Here is a 19,161-nt window from a genome sequence, read left to right as displayed (position 1 = left end):
GTAATGTGGAGCGCTGGGCTCGAACAGGCGAGCCCAGCGTCTCCGCATTCGTGGCGAGCGCCTTGCCCACTACGCCACGTAGCCGCCCTGTGCATTTGTTAATTGTTTAGGATTTTTTTTAATCCTGAGTGAGAGAATCTTTATAGTAATTAGTCATAGTTTTACTTTTATTTCTCAACAATCTGTATTTTCCCATTCCTCAGGACCTTTTGTCCTGCGAAATGAGGCCCAGGCCTCATCTCTCTCTGCTTGAATATATGAATTAAATCAGATGTGACCCAAGGAAGATGAATGCCCTTAACCTTCATGGTTTTTGAAAGGCGCATGGTTATCGATAATCTTTGTAAGTTCCAAGTGCAAGAAATTCCAGGAGTCTTGAGGTTTCTAAATGATTTGGTACCGGTCCCAATTGACTGAAAGCAATTAATAAATTGATCATATTAATTTTCTTGTATTGCCTAATTTGTATAAATTTGGGTGGAAGTTTGGGTAATAAAATTTTCCATGGTGTATTGTACTTGTGCTGTATAATAACAATACATTTTAATCTAATCTCATTTTGAGATCAGTCGCAAATTGCTTCCGCGCTACCCGTTGAATGGATCAGCATGGTGGATGGCAAAGCCAAACCTCTGCTGGCGGGGCTCGTCTGTATGCAAATGCATGAACGAGAACGTGCATTTCAGTTTAAGAATGAGTGACGTATTTCATTCATGGGAATCCAGTTGCAAAGATTTTGACGAGTTACGGAGACGTTGAGGAGGATTTCCCTAAATCTGTTATAAGATGTTGTTAAGATATTTACCAAGGCACTTACAAACATGTTCGAGAATGAGGACCATTGTCTGTATGCGTGTTGTTGTCAAGGCTGTTGCTAGCCTATGATGCTAGCTTGAGGAGCTTTCCATGGTGTTGAAAGGTACACTTGGTAGGTGTGCCGAACACTGAAATAACCCCATCCTAATGGAAACGCCTAGGGCACACGCATAAGCGCATACATGTGCGCGTGCATGAACGTGCACTACACCCCCAGTTTGGGGGTTTGAAAATATAAAGAAATGTATATTCATCTTTATATTAGTTCAGTAATTTAGTTTTAGGTAAGAAAAAGGTTAATCTTAAACCGGATTTTTCCCGATCAGACCTTTTGATGAAACTTGGACTAATTTAAATGTTGCATTTCTTTTATATTTACAGAAAAAGCATTTGATGAGTTTTATAATGTGTTTTAGGGGCGTGTATAAATGACTGCGATGTTGGGTCTCTCCCAAGAGCAGAGGTAGTACGTACCTCTTTAATCAGGCTGGCTACGTACAGCGCAGTAAGAGGAGTCTGTTCTGCCACCTTCATCACCACTGTGTTACCAGTCGCCAGAGCAGGACCGAGCTTCCAGGCCTGCATTAGGAGCGGGAAGTTCCACTAGAGACAGAGAGAGACTATATAAATATAACAAACAGAAAAGTAACATTTTTAAAAAAACAAAAAAGGTGTCTGGCCTTTGAATGGTCGACCTGACCAGAGAGAAGTTGACTATCCGACAACCTGATGACTATCCTGGAGAGCTTTGTTTTGTTTTTAAACCATGAGACGAGGTTAAAAGTAAGTATGCTCTCAATGAGACTTGTAGACTTTAGTGTTTCACCAGACAGAGTTTGACTGTCTCCATCCTCCAGCCAGTCTCCCCCTTTTAGAAGACACATTTAGGCATTTCAGGGCTCAGGTCAAGGTTAGGAGAGTAATCGATTACTCGCCGTTTCAACAGAGTGGTTTTTGAGGGTGCTCGATTTCTTTACATTTATTTTTGTATTTAGTCACCACCAAATATGTCCACCAAAATTATCACTGAAATTCCCCGAGGCGTGCATTTTTGCAGGAAGACAACACTGGAAGCTGTGGAGCATGAGAGTGGAAGCATTTAACCATGAAAGGTTTGTTGTGTTGGAATACAGCTAGCTTAGCGTTATATAAAAGATAAAAACAGAGGTTTGTGTTTATACATTTCCAAACTGTGCCAACATCATGTTACCCACTTTGCGTAGCGCTCATAGACTATTGATACAGACAGCCGTTCCATGAGCGGAGAGACCTGCTGCAGACGGACTGGAGGTAATGTTATTATTACAAATGGTAATAGACTATAAATTGACTGACAATAAGCATTAACCTCTTAAGCCCGAGCCCCATTTTCTGAAAATCCGCCAAAGAATACATACCCAAGTAAATGGAAGATTGCTCCACTTCTACAAGTCCATTTACATGTTCTTGGTATCTAGGGACATCTATGGATCTCAGGGAATGTATTCCCAGTGTCAGAAATATTGTGTGTTACTAGGCTTGAGTAAATTGTGATGAAACGAGAATATAATCTTTTCTCTTTTCATCTTTGAAGGTGAATAACACCATGCTAAAAATGACCAGACATGAAAAATCATTGAGCACCTTCTTGAGATCACGTGTACAAAAAAAATCAAAGCAAATGAATAAAGGAAAGATGATTAAACAGGAGATTTTGTAGAGACTGTACTGAATTCTGCCATCCGGACACATGCAATTTGAGATAGGAATAGATTATAGAATATCAGGGCCCTCATTTATCAACGTTGCGTACGCACAGATATGTGCGTAACCCGTGCGTACGGTCATTTCTAAGCAAAGTGTGGGACTTATCAATTTGAACTTGTGCTTGACTTTGTGCGTATATTTACGCACAGCCTCGACCGTGCGTTCCTGGCGCCCGGTGGTAGAATATGAATATTGCAACGCGGAAATAAGCTTCCGTGCATTAGTGTCAACACTGGCGTGTTCTGTATGGCCCGTAATTCATTATAGTTCATTGTAAAATAGCGACAGTAGTGTAATTATTGTCAAACCCTATAAATATAGCATTTGGAATAAGTCTCTCTCCGAATGAATGCAGCATGGTTTATATATAGTGTTATCGGGTGCACTGACTGCGTTCGCGGGGAACTGTTTTCAGAGATAGCAGATAGGGATGAATGAATGAGGGGCAGTCTAATTGCAGAGAGAACATAATATTAACGGGTATAGTTATATATAGTTTTAGCCCTGCAAACACCGGCATGTATCCCCATTCATTAAAGCTCTGGCATTCTTGCCACACGGCCCACAGAGACCTCTGGCGCTGAAAGTGTTAAGAGGTTAAGTGTTGGGTATGTCTGTGGGACATAATAAAATCTGTAGCCTGTGTGTGATTCTGCATAATCAGGGCTTGAAATTGTGACCGCTTTGGTCGCATATGCTCCCGAAATTTAGTCTGTGCGACCTCAAAATATAATTGGGACTCGGGAGCATTTGTGATTGTGCAAATAATTGTTCTGGTGTGACCTCCTCCCACATGTACATTCGCTAGTTTGTACACTCAGTATGTGCCTTGTGAGTTGACAGTGACCATTCTAACCAATCAAACGTGAGCTTGACGTTCTTACCTTTAATGCCGATTTTAGATTGGTTAAGATTAGCCTTCAATCTCTCGCTTTCGTGGTCTGTCTAACAAAATAGTCATGTAAAATAAAAACTGCAGTGTGTTTTGGTCTTACGATAGATGGGCCCTGTGGCTTGTTTACCGACATCTGCTACTCTTCTGTCCTGACTGCCCATCGTTAGCCATTATAACAATTAGCTAACGTTAGCTTAACACTTTGATCGCCATGGTTAAATTCATAATTTACCATCCCTCGCCATCTCTATTTGTCTATGGAGAAGTTCCCCTTCTTTGCAGGGCTATAACTTTTTAAATTGTATTGCTAAATTGACATTATTATGGCCCATTCAATGTCCTATATCTATTGTTCAGGGTGTAGCAACGTTATACTTTTTCATTCACATATTCATACTAAAATATGGTCTAAACGTATAAGTGTTTTTATCGTTTTCTGCAGCTTTCTCCAGAACTTGATTTATAATCCCAAATGCATTATATTGATGATCAAATACAGTTTGGTAGCGATCGGTGCCAGATAAAAGATTTCAACTGGAGGTACTTCTAGAAGTTACTACTCATCATCTGATGTTGACCGGATGGGCGGGGGGGGTCGTTTATAATTCCGTGGGCAACGTTATATCATTCATCTAGTGTGGGTCATATGATCACCGTGGCTTCCTCGCGTCGTTGGGGGATGAGCGTGGAACAGAATCTTTTCTATTATGGGATGGAGAAATACCGGATCCATTTCCAGGTTGTATAATAGTATATACGTCCAAATCATGTTGTTTATTGAGTTAGGGTGAGCAATCGATTATCCAGTGTGTCAAGATGGAGTCCCGGGAGCTATAGCGAGTGGTCGGACCGAATTTGGATGAGCACCAGTTTCCTGTTTCCGGTTTGCCGTTTTGGCGATCTGCCGATCAGCCACCAGATGGCGCTCTTGAACCGTTAAGAGTTGAGTGGAGATCAGCAGTATATCTCAGGTCCCCGGAGGAGAAATATGATTTCGATCACAGATTTTTGAAATATTGATATCAAAGACGAGTTACGGCGTCTTCGGCAGAATGAGCATGGCGGGGAAAGACGAGTTCCAGCGTTTTCGGCGATTAAAGTGTTAATAACATTAAATGGGTTACAAATATGTCGAACTATGGAAAGAGTAAGCCGACCACTAAAAAGAAAACCCACCGTGGCAGCGAGAGCGGGACCACCTAAAGAAAGTTGAGTGGTAGTTTGGAGATAGCGGTGTTTCAAGAGACTGGCTATAGTATGATGCTGGGCTGTAGCGATTAGTTGTTCCGTGTGCCGCAAGTATGTCAAAAAGAAAAACAGAAACAACGTTTTGTCATCGGTAGTAAATCAATGAAGCTGGAATCAATTTGTGATAAAGAACAGAGCCATCGTCACATTGGCTGCATCATGTCTGTGTCCCGGATTCAATCGGAGCCTCTCCTCAAGACCCTCTGTGGCTAGGCTAACAGCCATGTCAGAGCAGAGGTGGAAAGTGAGCTACACTTTCTAACAACCTGCCCACTGTACCAAGATATCAGAGACATATACTTCCCATGAATTGCAAACACCCAAAGAGAGTTTGAAAACATGACAAATAACGGAAAACTCCCATACCTACTGGGTGGAGTACAGCAATGTGCAACTGTACAGAAAAGGACATCCCAATTTTTTTTAAGCAACTCATTACTTTTGGGTGTAAGTAACTAGTAAAGTAACTGAGTTACTATTTTTCAGTAACTAGCACAACACTGTATATATATATATACATGTGTCATATGTACAGTATATGAGTCTTATCTTTTAAGTTAGTCTTTACATATATGAGACTAAAAAAAAAGTGCTACCAAGTAAAAAGGTTAATTTTGAGCCCTGATAATGTCTCGTTATTGCTGCTGTGCTTTAAGATGAGTTCTAAATATATATTTCCATAAACAATTACTCAAATACTACTCTGGTAAAACATTACTTGTGCCCGTCCCTAGTCAGTGTCAAGACATGCTGCGCCTCTGGAGCAGGTAGGGGTTCAGTGTCTTTCTCAAGGACTCATTGTTTGAACCTCACCGGTATGATCTGACCACAGACGCCCACTGGCTCGTGTCTCGTGTAGCAGAAGTAATCTCCATCGATGGGGATGGTCTTTCCTTCCCACTTATCAGCCCAGCCTGCGTAGTACCTACACACATAATATATATACACACACATGTAATACATTGCACACACAATCACATTTATACCACCAAAATCTATTATATCATAATGAAGTGGAACAGAAATGGTATGAAGTATTCCATCCGTGTGTGTGTTTTACCGGAGACATTTCACCACGGTGGGGATGTCAACCATGTAGGAGATGGCGTATGGCTTTCCGTTGTCCAGAGTCTCTAGTTCCTATGGCAACAACAACACACGCATTTTAGTTTCTTAATGTCAACAGTCTCCTCACCTCCCTTACCCTCTCCACTCCTACCCTTGGTAGGTTTGTCATGCTGTCAAGCTGAGGCCACTAGGGGGCAGTGTGAGGTCAGAAACAAAAGAGTGTTAAAGTGAGGTCATGTGATATCTACTAACTCAGCTAGTGACTATACTGTTTATAGTATAATGTAGTGATAGTATCATTACAGTATAATGTAGTAATATTATGGTTATAGTGTAGAAACTGCATGGTTATAGTTCTAGTGTAGTAATAGTATTGCACTTTACTACATTTGCATTACATATTAATTACACACGTTACATGTGCACTCTGGTTGGATGCCAAACTTATTTTAGTTGTACTGTACTTGTGCTGTATAATGATAATACATATGAATTGAATCTAATAGTATGGTTATAGTAGTGGAGTAACAGTATGGCTATTGTGTAGCAATAGTATAGTAGGCCATAGTATAGTGGTACTGTAGTGAAAAAAAGATTAGTCATGTAGTTTAACCTGTTAAGCCCTAGCCATATTTTCAGAAAATTCACATACCTAAGTAAATGGAGGATCGCTCCACTTCTACAAGGACCATTTGCATGTCCCTGGTATCTAGGGACATATATGGACCTCAGGGAATGTATTCCCAGTGTCAGAAATATTGTGTCTGTTACTATGCTTGAGTAAATTGTAATGAAACCAAAAAAAGAGAATATCAATTATTATAAATGTTTTTCCTCATTAGACAGTGAATAACGGCATGCTAACATTGACCAGATGTGAAAAATTGCCACAGAGCTCATTCAGCACCTTCTTGAGATCATATGTATAAAAGATCTAAGCAAATTAATAAAGGGCAGACGATTTACAGGGGGTTTTGTAGATAGAGTACTGAATTTTGCCATCCGGACACATGCAATTTGAAATATATAAATTACCTTATTGGCCATGTGATACATCTATGGATTGGGCCAAATCTCCCCTTTTCAATGGCGGAGTTAAATCTGGATTTAGTACCACCAGGCGCCCGTGACGGTGCAGAAAATACCGTGAATGAAATAGATGGAAGATTTACAGTTACTTTTTTTTATAATGTCCATAGCTCCGCCATTTATCAGATTGAGATGCGGTTCTATGTTATGGCAATAATGTTCAGGTTTGTTCGACCTAAGATATAATCACAAATATAACATCAGGATTTTTGCAAATAATCAACAGCTTTGACAGAGGCTGGTGTGAGCTGGGCAGTGTAGTTTTATGAAATTTTAATGTCCATCAAAAGCCCTGGGTCTCCTCCCTTTAGGGCTGACCTTCAAAGCTTTTCATGGCAATCGAAGCTTCGGGGCCGAGATTAGATTTTAATTCGAAGCTTCGAGAAGTTTTTATTTTTTATCCACTTTTTCTCCTAATTTTCTATTTTTCTCCCATCCCAATTTCGTATTGCCAATTCTCCCCTCCAGTGTCTTGAACGTTGCTAGACTATGCCCCCCACTGGTCGGTTGTAGTGAGGATAGAAGCCTTGCATCACATGTACCCTCTGGTACACGAGGAGGCAGCCTGTCGCATCTTTTCACCAGACAGCGCGGACTCAGTGGCAAGGAGTAACACGTGAGATGCGCACGCTGCCCCCGATGTCACCCAACCAACCTGTAGGAGTCGCTGTCCACAACGTCCAATCCCCACCCATCGACTTTCCACCCGCTGCCAAATGAGCCAGTACAATGGCCGGCCCAAGTCGAAGGCAATGCTGAGATTCGATACCGGAGTCTCTTGAATTGGTGACGAGCACAATCTCGGCTACGCCACCCAACCGCCGGGGATACAATTATTTTTTTATATATATCTTTTTATCTTATGTTGTGGGACTTGTACAGCATTGGTCAACTTTGTTGTTTTTAAATGTGCTCTATAAATAAAGTGGGTTGGATTAATTAATTAAATGAATAATGTCGGGAGCTGCGCTGCCTGGGCGGCTTCTCTCCGTTACACAGCCAACAACATTACATAATTATGTTGCAACCTTTGTTCATTGCAGGTGGGATAAATTATAAAAATAATTCACTTTTTTTTTTGGAATTTTGTAGTGCTGAAAATATACATGTTGACTGCCATTTTGACAGGGTTAGGGTCTTTACTCTTGGCTACATTTGAAAAAGAAATGCAACATTAATTAATACGGACTGTATTGATCTATTTATGACACAATAGTAATTTTGTATCCGGTACTTAAACCAGATTATCCCCCTTTGGTCCTGTAGTTAGTAAAACAAAAATATTGGCAATCTGTTCTAGTGAGGTTTTGGATCGTCTTACAGCAAGGTAAGCGGCATCCCTCTCGATGGCATCGGCCAATCGGCTGAGCAGCAGGCCACGGTCAGAGGCATCCATCCGTCGCCATGGAGACCCCAGCCTGAAGGCATCACGAGCCGCTTTCACTGCTCTGTCCACATCAGTCTGAAAAACAAACACTTTAATACAGGCCTCTACCATCTGTTAAACCCTTTAACTCAATCCCCGCCAACAACGAGTATACTCGTTATTGGGCGCCATGCGTTGAATGCCAACAACGAGTATACTCAGATATTTTCCCTTTGATCCCCGCTCTACAGAGTCGCCCGGAGCGCTCCGAATCACTGTGGCACAGCCACATACGCTGGAACTGCAATGCCGATCGAATCTCACCAGATGGCAGTATCATCTACCATTTGAACTCTGATAGGAAGGCAGCAGTATTGTCAATGAATGCATCAAGGCTCGCTCTGTTGGAGAGGAGCTCTTCCAAAGCAATCGCAAGCAGATCCGCTTGCCTCAAACCTATAGTGTAATCACGATTGCCGATGGGATCATTGGAATTATTCTTTTTGGATTACCTTCTGGCTAAGGTAAGGACCCTTATCCGAGTAATTATACATTCGTCAAAAATAGCTGGTTCAGATATGGTTAATCCAGCTGCCCTGTGATTTATTCTTCCAATATCTGCGTAATTTCTTATCGTACAAATATTGATATTTATTTTAATTATGATTATGTAATTAATTACAAGGAGGCCTGTAGGGTTGACATGAAGGAATCACTATGATTCCTCCCAAATAAAGCCATTAAGAACACAGTCTGTCAAGTTAATACAATTTTCAATCAATCATGAGTGTGCTCCTCAGCGCTCTTAAATTCTGCTCTCAGCCACGGCTGAATCCAATCTCAGGGAAGTTTCGGGAATCTCCTTCAGCCCTAATATGTCGCAAATACGCCCGAGAGGAAATTTCTTGTCGTAAATCCATTCGGGAATGAGACCCATTGATACATTATTGATATTATTTTGTACATGCTATATTCAGTATGTTTGTATGCCAGTGGTGATGCTCTAAACTCAATTTTGTTGTACCAACAATGACAATAAAGATTCTAAGGAAAATGTTTCTAAAAGATGCAATATAGTAAATTGTCAAGTGTTATTTGTGGAAAAACTGAAGCCTAGTGGGAGGGGCTACCAGAGATAAAAGGGCTGCCTTTGCTCAAGGATGTCAGTCTCGAGTTGGCTGAGTTAGAGAAGGTAGCTGAAATCTGATCTTGAAAACCAGAGTAATGTTCGATTGTTCTTTGTTGAAAACCAGAGTTGAGGAACTCATTGTGTAACTATAATATTGTATGTATAGAGTATTTTGTTTCCCCTTTCACTTTTTTTTGTAAATATGCGTGTACCGTATATGCATTTGTATATACGAGTCTGTGTTTACATGTTTGTATGCATGTGTATATATATATATATACACACACACACGTGTTTATGCGTGTAAAGGTACACATATCCGTACCGAACCGAATGGCTGCGTACCAAACGAATACAGCGGTATGTTAACCACTAATGACCGCCCACCGGGGGCTGTTTTTTCACAATCTAATATAATTATTATATATTTCTCTCTTTACAAGTCCATTATTAATTTCAATATAGAATATTCGTTGACAGCCCTACAAGTACAATTAGTTACTGCACACTACATCACCCCTGAGTGGAACATGGAAAGCCAAACTTTCCCCCACTGTACCGAAAACCCGTACTGAACCGTGATGTCAAAACCGAGGTACGTACCGAACCGTGGTTTTTGTGTACCGTTACACCCCTAGTGTATGCGTATGTACCTTGTCGGCCTCTGCGACCTGACAGATGACCTCTCCAGTTGAAGGGTTGATGGTGGGGAAGGTCTTCCCGCTGCTTGCGTCCTGCCATTGGTTGTTGATAAACAACTGAAACAAGAACAATATATTAGACAACAGATTTCAGCAGAACAAACCTGACAGGCTAACAGACTAGGACTGACTATATTATATCAGTATGGAGAGCCTCGTAGAGTGGTGCGATAACAATCACCTCCAACTCAACATCAGTAAGACTGATGTAAGGAACTGGTGGTAAGACTACCAGCGAAGTGTGGAGGCCTTTTGTTTGCCCCAAACAATAACATCTAAGTGAGAGGCCAGGGGCTACAGCTTCCACCCCTCTCTATACTTAAGCTCATTGTCTTCTCTTGTATGAGGGGTGGAAGTAACAAATTGATAAATGAATGTGTAACAGATTAAAATTAGGGATGTCGGATATTATGGGCCGATAGGCATAAAAATGTGATATCGGAAAATATCTGTATTAAAAAAAAAAAAAAAACTTTATTTACCCAGGCAAGCAAGTAAGAACAAAATTATTTTATTTATAGTCAAAGTATGCATAATGTTGTGTTAATTGCACGACAAGAGATGTGCAATGTTAATTACCTGAAATTATTCAGCTTTTTTGGGGGGGGAAACCCTGCATATATCGGTAGATATCGGTATCGGAAATTAAGAGTTGGACAATATCAGTATAAAAGCCAATATCGAGCATCCCTAATTAAAATGCAATCAAATAGTCACTTGATGAATTAGCAAATGATTTTTTTTTAAGATTTATTTTTTGGCGTTTTATCGCTTTATTTCTACTGGGCAGTCCAGTAGGGAGAGACAGATGAGGAATGGGAGACAGAGTAGGGGGAAGACATTCTGCAAATAACGATGGGTTCGGGAGTCGAACCCGGGTCGGCCGTGTCGCGGCTGAGCACGCTATGTGGTTCGCCACTGGGGCGCCCGAATTAGCAAATGATTTAATTAATTCAGAACCAAACTGAATAAAACATCAATAAAATAAACTAACAATCCAACACATTTAAATAAACTAGTTTTATCTAATCACCTTGAAATTCAATTCAGTGCGCCGCAATTCCATTCGCCACCACTTTCATAAATGTGTTACTTCCACCCCTCATAGTGGGCGGGGTAATTTGATTGACACATGGAGCACAAACCGTTAACAACGAAAGTGTCCAGGGCGGCTACGTGGCGTAGTGGGCAAGGCGCTCGCCACGAAATGCTGGAGACGCTGGGCTCGTCAGTTCGAGCCCAGCGCTCCACATTTGCTTTCAGTTTAGCTGGTCATCCGTACTAATACACATTGGCCGTATTAGGGGGTGGGAAACTGATGGGTGGGGATCGGGCGTTTTCCTACAGGTCGGTTGGTGCGCCTGCGCAGTAGAATCAGGAAGTGTCGGGGGCAGCGTGAGCCTCCCACGCGTTACTCCTCGCCACTGAGAGATCGAGCTGCGCAGGTGAAAAGATGCGACTGCTGTTACCTCAAGTACCGGAGGGGACTTGTGCTATGTATGACTTAGTCCACATTGCAGCCGGCTTGTGGGAGGCAAGAAACAGCGTCCGTGACAGGGGAGGGTTGAATTGGTTGATACGAAATTGGGATGGGAGAAAATGTAGAAAAAGTAGATAAAAAAAACGAAAGTGTCCTCGATTTGGTGAAAGTGGTGGCGAATGGAATTGCGGTGATTTAGATAAAATCAGTCTAGTTCAGTGGTTCGCAAGCTACCTCTAGGTGGTGCGTGACATGAAAAGGCTAATGGCGTTATTTTCCAATTATTTTTATAACTAATATACATTATTTCAAATGGGGATTTTCACTGTGTAAATCATGAAATTCAAGAAACGTTTTAATAAAAAAAACGTACGTTTTAATAATAATAATAATAAACAATGTCTCGGGCGAGGTGCGCTTCGTCTGTGCTGATGCGCTCCGCTCTGCCTGGAGTCTGTCTCTTCAGGTCTCCTAATATGCGGGCTTAACAGCGGGCCGATGACAGTAGCGAGCGCGAGCCAGTGCATTAATAACTTCCTGCCAAAAGCGCGGGACCAGCGCGGGATTGTGGCACTTACAACATGCAGAGCTGGCTAAAAACAGGGAAACTGTCAGGTGAATCTAAAGTCAATAAAAGTAATGAAAGAGGACAGGAGGAATTGGAGGCGAGAGAAGCGGAGAGCAGTAGAGTGGAGACAGAGAGTGATGATGACAGCTGGAGCACAGACACAACAGCCCGGCCCTCCACCAAGAAAACAGGGTAATAATGACAACGATGTGTGTTAGTGTTCTGATAACGACTATTGGTGAAGCGATGTCGAGATTCATTTGGTTTGGCAGCGAGAGCTAGATTTGCGAGAAGCATTCAGCCGCAGAGCAGACAGTTGTGCGCGCACAGTGCAATACTCCAATTCAGCCATTGGCAATTCTGCTGAGCTTCCCCAGACCGGGATGAGAGCGCTGCTGGCTCTGCGGCTGCATACTATTGGTATGTGCTTCGTTGGGACTGGGAGGCGGAGATATAATAGTCATCACGCAACGTTTATATTTCACGATAATGTTGCCGTCTCTCTGCCAAATTTCAATGTCCAATATAACGGGATTCGTTAGCTCATAAAAATTTGATTATAACAGTTGTTTATTAATGTCGGCTGACTGCCCACAGACACCTATTTGATTTAAAGTCAGCAGCAGCACGGAGTCTCTGGACTTATTTATTTATTATTTTTTATGTTTGCATTGGGGGGTGCGCGAGCTAGGTCGGCAGGTGACAGGGGGTGCGCGGCCAAAAAAGTTTGGGAACCGCTGGTCTAGTTCATTTAAATTATGTTCGATTGTCATTTCATTTTATTGCTGAATAAATAAATATTAATATTTAATAATATTAAATTAGCCAATTCATCAAGTGACTATCTGATTGCATTTTAATCAGTTACACATTAATTTATACATTGGTTACTTCCACCCCTCATACTCTTCCTCTTCCTCCTAGCTGGCCATAATGAGAGCACTCCTCTTAGCCAAAGGTCATTTAATCTACATGTATTTTGTACCAATTGTTTACCATTAAACCTATTTTGATCAGAAGATCCGTCTACGACATAATTGATGATTTTGGTTCCAGATATTGAGACTTCAGAACCTGCTGTTTTTTTCCATCCTGAGATGGGAGAGATTGTCTACAATTATTCAGAGGTGAGGAAACCTTCTCCTTATACCCCACCTTTCTGCAATAACATGATGAAAGTTGACTGGCGGACAGAACTTGGCTGAGAGTGAGGTTGTATATACGCACGGATTAATCATTATACAGTACTTGGTTAAGTAAAGTTGGGCGTTGGTGAGAGCGGGTAGGTGCTTGAGTGTGTGTATGCAACTCAACCCATTAAATGTTATCTGTATTGCATGTCTTTGTGGCCAAGTGCCAGGTGGGCTGCTATAAATGTAGTTGAGGGCGGCCATGAGCATGGTTGGTTCAGCAACTGTTGCTGAATGCATTACAAGCTATGACAATCTACATCCCGGCCTAAACCCACGGTATTTACACTGCCGTTACGTTGTTTAGAAGGGAGATGGCAGCCAGGGTGAAGGGAGATGGCAGCCAGTTCCCTTCACCCTATCACCTGGCTGCAATCTCCCTTCTAAACAATGTAACAGCAGCGTAAATACCGTGGGTTTAGGGCATTGAACTGGGCAACAGAACTGGTATATGGTTTCTTTTGGATGATGCAAGTGTTCAAGGTATGACTGTGTGCGATTAGTTAGTAGTGTAATGCAGTAATTCAGTGCCGCTCAATGAGAGTCTTCAGCCTCCATCCACTGAATGTTTTGTTGTCCTTGTGTGTATCGTGACTGTGTCATGGGGTTATCTTTAAGTAAGTGTGAGGTTGAGAGAAGCATTTAAGGAAGCCTAGAGGCTATTCAGGAGGAAACTAGATGAGGATGTGAAGACAATAGTGAGCATGAAAGATTAGCTATGTTTGAATAATAACCAACATATGAATTTCTGTTCAGTGACTTAAATTCACAGACAAATAATGAATGTGGTATAAAGTGAATAATTAATGATAACAATGAAGCAAACAAGTAGGTGCAATGTAAATATTGTGCAAGCAAAGAGCTGAGAATTGGAAAAGCACAACTGGACCAAATCCCACCAATTAACTGGACTGGGATGAATGAGTCACTAATGCAGAGGCCTGCATTAATACTAGAGAATAAGCACCGTTGGATGAGAGAAAACAGATGAGTCAGCTTTCAACCATTATAGAAAAATCATGTTCACCCTCTTAACACTTTCAAAGCCGGAGCTCGTGCAAGCTTTAGTGCCTTGCCACCACCCACTTCAATGATAGTTTATTTTGCAAACGCTTTGAAGATACAGCTAATAGTATCTGTAGCTGAAGATATAGCGAGCAGAGCTGGCGAGGGAACGCAAGTGGACAGAAATAAAAAATCTTCAACCTGAAGACCAGCTGATTCTTAAAACGAGATGATTGTGGACTTCAGGAGGTCGGGGTCAAGGACTACAGCCCCCTCAGCATCGACGGGGCACCGGTTGAGAGAGTGAACAGTTTCAAGTACCTCGGAACCCACATATCCGAGGATTTGACATGGACCACACACATTGACAGTGTTGTGAAGAAGGCACGACAACGCCTCTACTTCCTCAGGCGCCTAAGAAGTTCCAAGTCAGTTAGAAGATCCTTAGGAACTTCTACTCATGTACAATAGAGAGTATCCTGACTGGCAACATCACCTCCTGGTTTGGGAATAGCACTGCACAAGACCGTAGCAGACTACAAAGAGTGACACGTTCAGCCGAACGCACAATTGGAGGGGGGCTTCCCACCCTCCAGAACATTTACAACAAGCGGTGCAAGGGGAAGGCTAAGAGAATTATTAAGGACTCGAGCCACCCGAACAACTGCCTCTTTGAACTGCTGCGGTCAGGCAAGCGATACCGGAGTCTTAAGGCGAGCACAGAAAGACTCAGAAGAAGCTTCTATCCCCAGGCCATCAGGCTGCTAAACGAACAATAAACACTATGCAACAACCATCAAATGCACACACACCCACACTCACTTAAACAAACACACTGCAGCACCCACTCTCCACACTTTAGATCACACACTTTATATTTATTGATAAAGTTTTTTTCACTACAACTCGTACACCTACTGTAAATTGTACCTAAATTGCACCTCATCCCATTTCTGCCTTGCACTATATAGTATTGTATATTAGTACACTGCACAGTATTGTATATTATATGGTAACTCAGTTACGTCTATTCTGCATCGAACATTGTACATATGTCTAAACTGAACACTGACCTCTTTTTTTACTTCTAATTTACATGCTATACTATGTTATTTTATTTCATACTTATCTTGTCTTGCACAGTCTCTGGAGCGTAACAGTAAGAAGCATTTTGTATAAAAGTATTCTGTACTTCTGTATGACAACTATTAAAGAAACTTGAACTTGAACTGAGACATACCACACAATGCAGCGCGAGTATTGCCGTATTGACCATGTTTGGCTCTACATATGCATGTGGGCAGTCATTCTCGCATATGAGGAACATTAAGACCAACCTACGCTCACGTTTAACTGATGGAAGCCTCAACGCCTTCATGAAGCTCAACCTCACCACGTATGAACCAGACTACAAGGCCATCAGCAAAACCATGCAGCACCAGAAGTCGCATTAAAAGTAAGACATATTTAATGTATTATACGTTAAAAATACTATATGGCTCTAAATGAAATATATTTAGAAATATTTGGCTTTTATGGCTCTCCCAGTCAAAAAGGTTCCTGACCCCTGTAAATGATAGCGCCCCCATCACTTCAGGCCAATTAAGGTAATCATATTTATTGGAGAGCATTTGCACACAACTTCCAATAATCTGTCAAATTGCATGTTGCTACCAAAGCCCAGTGATTAACCATCTCACGGGAATTTGCATAAACATTTCCGACGAATAATAAACGAAACCCTTCGGGCTTGAACCCCTAATAACTATCCTCCTTTCTTTAACTTTAGTTGGTTATACTAATTAGTTCTAAATAATGACTTGCAGCTTTGCAGAGTTCCTGAGCAAAGTGCAAACAGACCAACACACGGAACTAAAGTCACTTAACGTGTCAACAAGCTGCTAAAAACAAACCGCAAGTTTACTTCCGACAGAATAATAGCATAGATCTCCATTTATGTGACTGCCTCTGCAAGTTTACTTCCGACAGAAAAATAAACCGTCGTGTCGTTTTTATTTATTCTATCTGCATACTTCTCTGACTGTATCTCTGTGACTAGCGACGTGCAAAGAGCCGTAGGTCAGTTCGGACGACGGTGGGTTGGGTTCTGACCTGGTTAAAGTGGACCTCGGGCTGGCAGTTGGGAGCCGGGATGGCCGCAGCAGAGTAGCGGCAGGCAGGGTGTGCAGAGCGGGCAGGGCTGCAGGCCAGAGCCCGGGTCAACACGGTACGGAACATGCTGCTGCCGGATCCCTTGCTGCAGGAGAGAGAAGAAGGAGGAATGTAATGTGTACTGATCGCTGGACTTCACCTATGGCGCATGCGCACTTAAATACTCTGTGGCCTAGCTGGAACTGAGCCAATCACATTCGAGTTTAAGCCGGTTTAACCCTTTACTCCAATAGGGGGTATCTGCAGAGCCGCAGAGCCCAATAGGGGGTATCTGCAGAGCCGCAGAGCCAGGCTGGACGGGTATAAGTGGTCTGGACAAGTAGTTGCGAATGGGGGGGGGGGGGGGGGGGGGGGGGCGGGGTTCGTCTCGTTTACATAGGTACATTATACATAGACAGTAATGTTACATCTAGACATGTAATAATAGAGTAAACTTGTACCCATACAGTGTTACATCTAGACATACCAGATCTAGTAATAATAGAGTAAACTTAACTTTCGTCTCAGTAACAATGTTCATAAAGTGTTGAGTGCTACAGTGTAGGTTAGTTTATTAGGACAATTCCACCATTGTGGGGCAAGGACTAAGAATAGGCGACTTCTCTTTGATGACCCGACTTCTCTTTGATGACCCTCCCGGAGGTTGGATAGGAGTAGGAATAAACTGTACATATACAGCACTGTTTGAACCTGGCACACAACATACTTCACATGTCATTTTTCTTTTTGTTATTCCACCATTGTGGGGCAAGGACTAAGAATAGGAGACTTCTCTTTGATGACCCGACTTCTCTTTGATGACCCTCCCGGAGCTTGGATAGGAGTAGGAATAAACTGTACATATAGAGCACTGTTTGAACCTGGCACACAACATACTTCACATGTCATTTTTCTTTTTGTGGAGACGAAGATGATGAGTACCGGTCTTCTCCTCAGACATAAAATCAGTTTTTCAATACAAGTACGACTCAAGACACAGAACATTAGTATGCAAAATAAAAAATGAACACAGATTTTGAGTGTGAATGAAAACTTTATTGCAACAAGATTGCAGAATGGGTACAATACAGTACGGCTCAATACACACAATTGTTAAGGGGATGCAGACCAGAGAAAGAAGTTTTGTCTTGTCTTCTCGTACTGAAAACGTGACTGTTAGCACAGAGACGGCTGCAGTTACACACAGGGCCATTTTCGTTTCGTTTTCAGGGTCAGTTTCGCTTTTCAGAACGCAACGTAATGGCAGGCAAGTTGCCCAGTCCACACGAGCGCTGGATTTAATATAACCATGATTGTATGTGCGCAGTTGCACTGTTCGGCCACACACAACCGGGGATTTGCTACACTGCAACCCCGGTCTTTGAAAACCGGAGTCCAGGGTGAAGTTTTGCGGTTTTGTGTGGGCATAGCAACCAAGGTTCCCAGTGTACAGCAGAGCTGTCGCAATTATTTCCCATGTTTACGGCAGACTGTAAAAACCAATAGCAAGTTAGCAACCGAGCGCGTGGTAGAGAGATTAGTGTCTCGTTTACATCAGGGTCATATCGACCCTGTACCCGTTGCTCTTGAAGGGCTATTAGACAAGTACAGTACAATGAGAGAGGTAGTGCGACTGTAACTGAGGGGTACAATTCCCTGACTGTATTGATAAGTATGGTATCATTAAACCACTACCGCTTTATGTACTTTAACTACTGGCCATACAGTACACGATATCTAAATATGATGAACACTTTCCCACATATGAAATCAGGTCCACACAAATGTAACAGTCGAATATTTAATATAGCAAAAGGTATATACAATAGTTACTTATTACATTTATGATTTGAATGCACTTGTAAGGCAAATGAGTATTCGTAGGCAAATCAACACTGAATGTCCAATCTCTGGTTACGCAGGAAGCAAGTATACAAACTGGTTCTTAGGGAATTATAGCGATGGTACTTAATGATTATAGCGGGGTATACTAAAGGGGTCCTGCCGGTTGTAAGTCAGTAGGGGGGGGGTTAGGAGAGCCGTCAGCTGTATCCCATCTGGCCAACGATTTCTGGGGAGAATTCAGGTACAGAACACAGTGCCCGCAGAATCTTGATCCACAGATGAATACACTTGGGCCCTCTTGTAGACGGTAGCTGTAGGCTGTAGGTCCACAACGAAGGAGAAGCGAGGCGACCTCGGTCTGGGTTGAGCGCCGTCTCACCTGGGCTCCTCTCGGGGGTAATTCCAACACTCACCGGTGTTGGCTGTTATCCGCTCCACAATCAAAGCACCAAAGCAAATAGATATTCCAAGCCGTATAGGGCTCAGCAGTCGTCCGGGTAGGTAATCCAATGTGCAGGTCCCCTCGGTCCTCGTCTAGAACTCCTCGGATGCAAGCACCACATGTGGTCTGCCCAACCTGGTTAAGCTTCTAGATAACACGAGGAGGCGATGGGGATGCTACTCACTTTAGAACTCTATACCGCACGATGCACCATACATAATAGACTATTATTAACTTAATAGAAATACGTCCCACTCGACGGTACAGTGCCAAACTATGACAATTCAGCTATTCATTTACACGAGGTCTCAATGCCTATTCTGGGGCCAAATAGACCATACTGCACCACACGCTGGTCGTGGGTGAGGCTTCACGTCTGTTACTAGGTTGGAGGGTAAAGGACTAAGGGTCTTCTACATTTA

The 19,161-nt window shown here is 42.3% G+C and overlaps 1 protein-coding gene across 1 annotated transcript in view; it reads right to left on the bottom strand.

Moving 5' to 3' along the window:
• The window catches only part of LOC311246464 (aldehyde dehydrogenase, mitochondrial-like), a 34,215-nt gene extending 17,588 nt beyond the window's left edge, over positions 1 to 16,627 (bottom strand). The window contains exons 1-6 of the mRNA XM_084336618.1: positions 16,414 to 16,627; positions 10,011 to 10,115; positions 8,184 to 8,324; positions 5,766 to 5,845; positions 5,519 to 5,630; positions 1,291 to 1,419 (exon numbers count right to left, since the gene is read on the bottom strand). Coding sequence (XP_084192744.1) covers positions 1,291 to 1,419; positions 5,519 to 5,630; positions 5,766 to 5,845; positions 8,184 to 8,324; positions 10,011 to 10,115; positions 16,414 to 16,539 — 693 coding nt within the window. The 5' untranslated portion in view covers positions 16,540 to 16,627. The remainder of the gene's footprint in view (positions 1 to 1,290; positions 1,420 to 5,518; positions 5,631 to 5,765; positions 5,846 to 8,183; positions 8,325 to 10,010; positions 10,116 to 16,413) is intronic.
• Between the last annotated feature and the right edge of the window lie 2,534 nt (positions 16,628 to 19,161).

The sequence above is a fragment of the Notolepis coatsorum genome (assembly GCF_963971535.1).
Source record: "Notolepis coatsorum genome assembly, chromosome: 2".
NCBI lineage: Eukaryota > Metazoa > Chordata > Actinopteri > Aulopiformes > Paralepididae > Notolepis > Notolepis coatsorum.
This window is presented reverse-complemented; position numbering and strand designations above follow the sequence as displayed.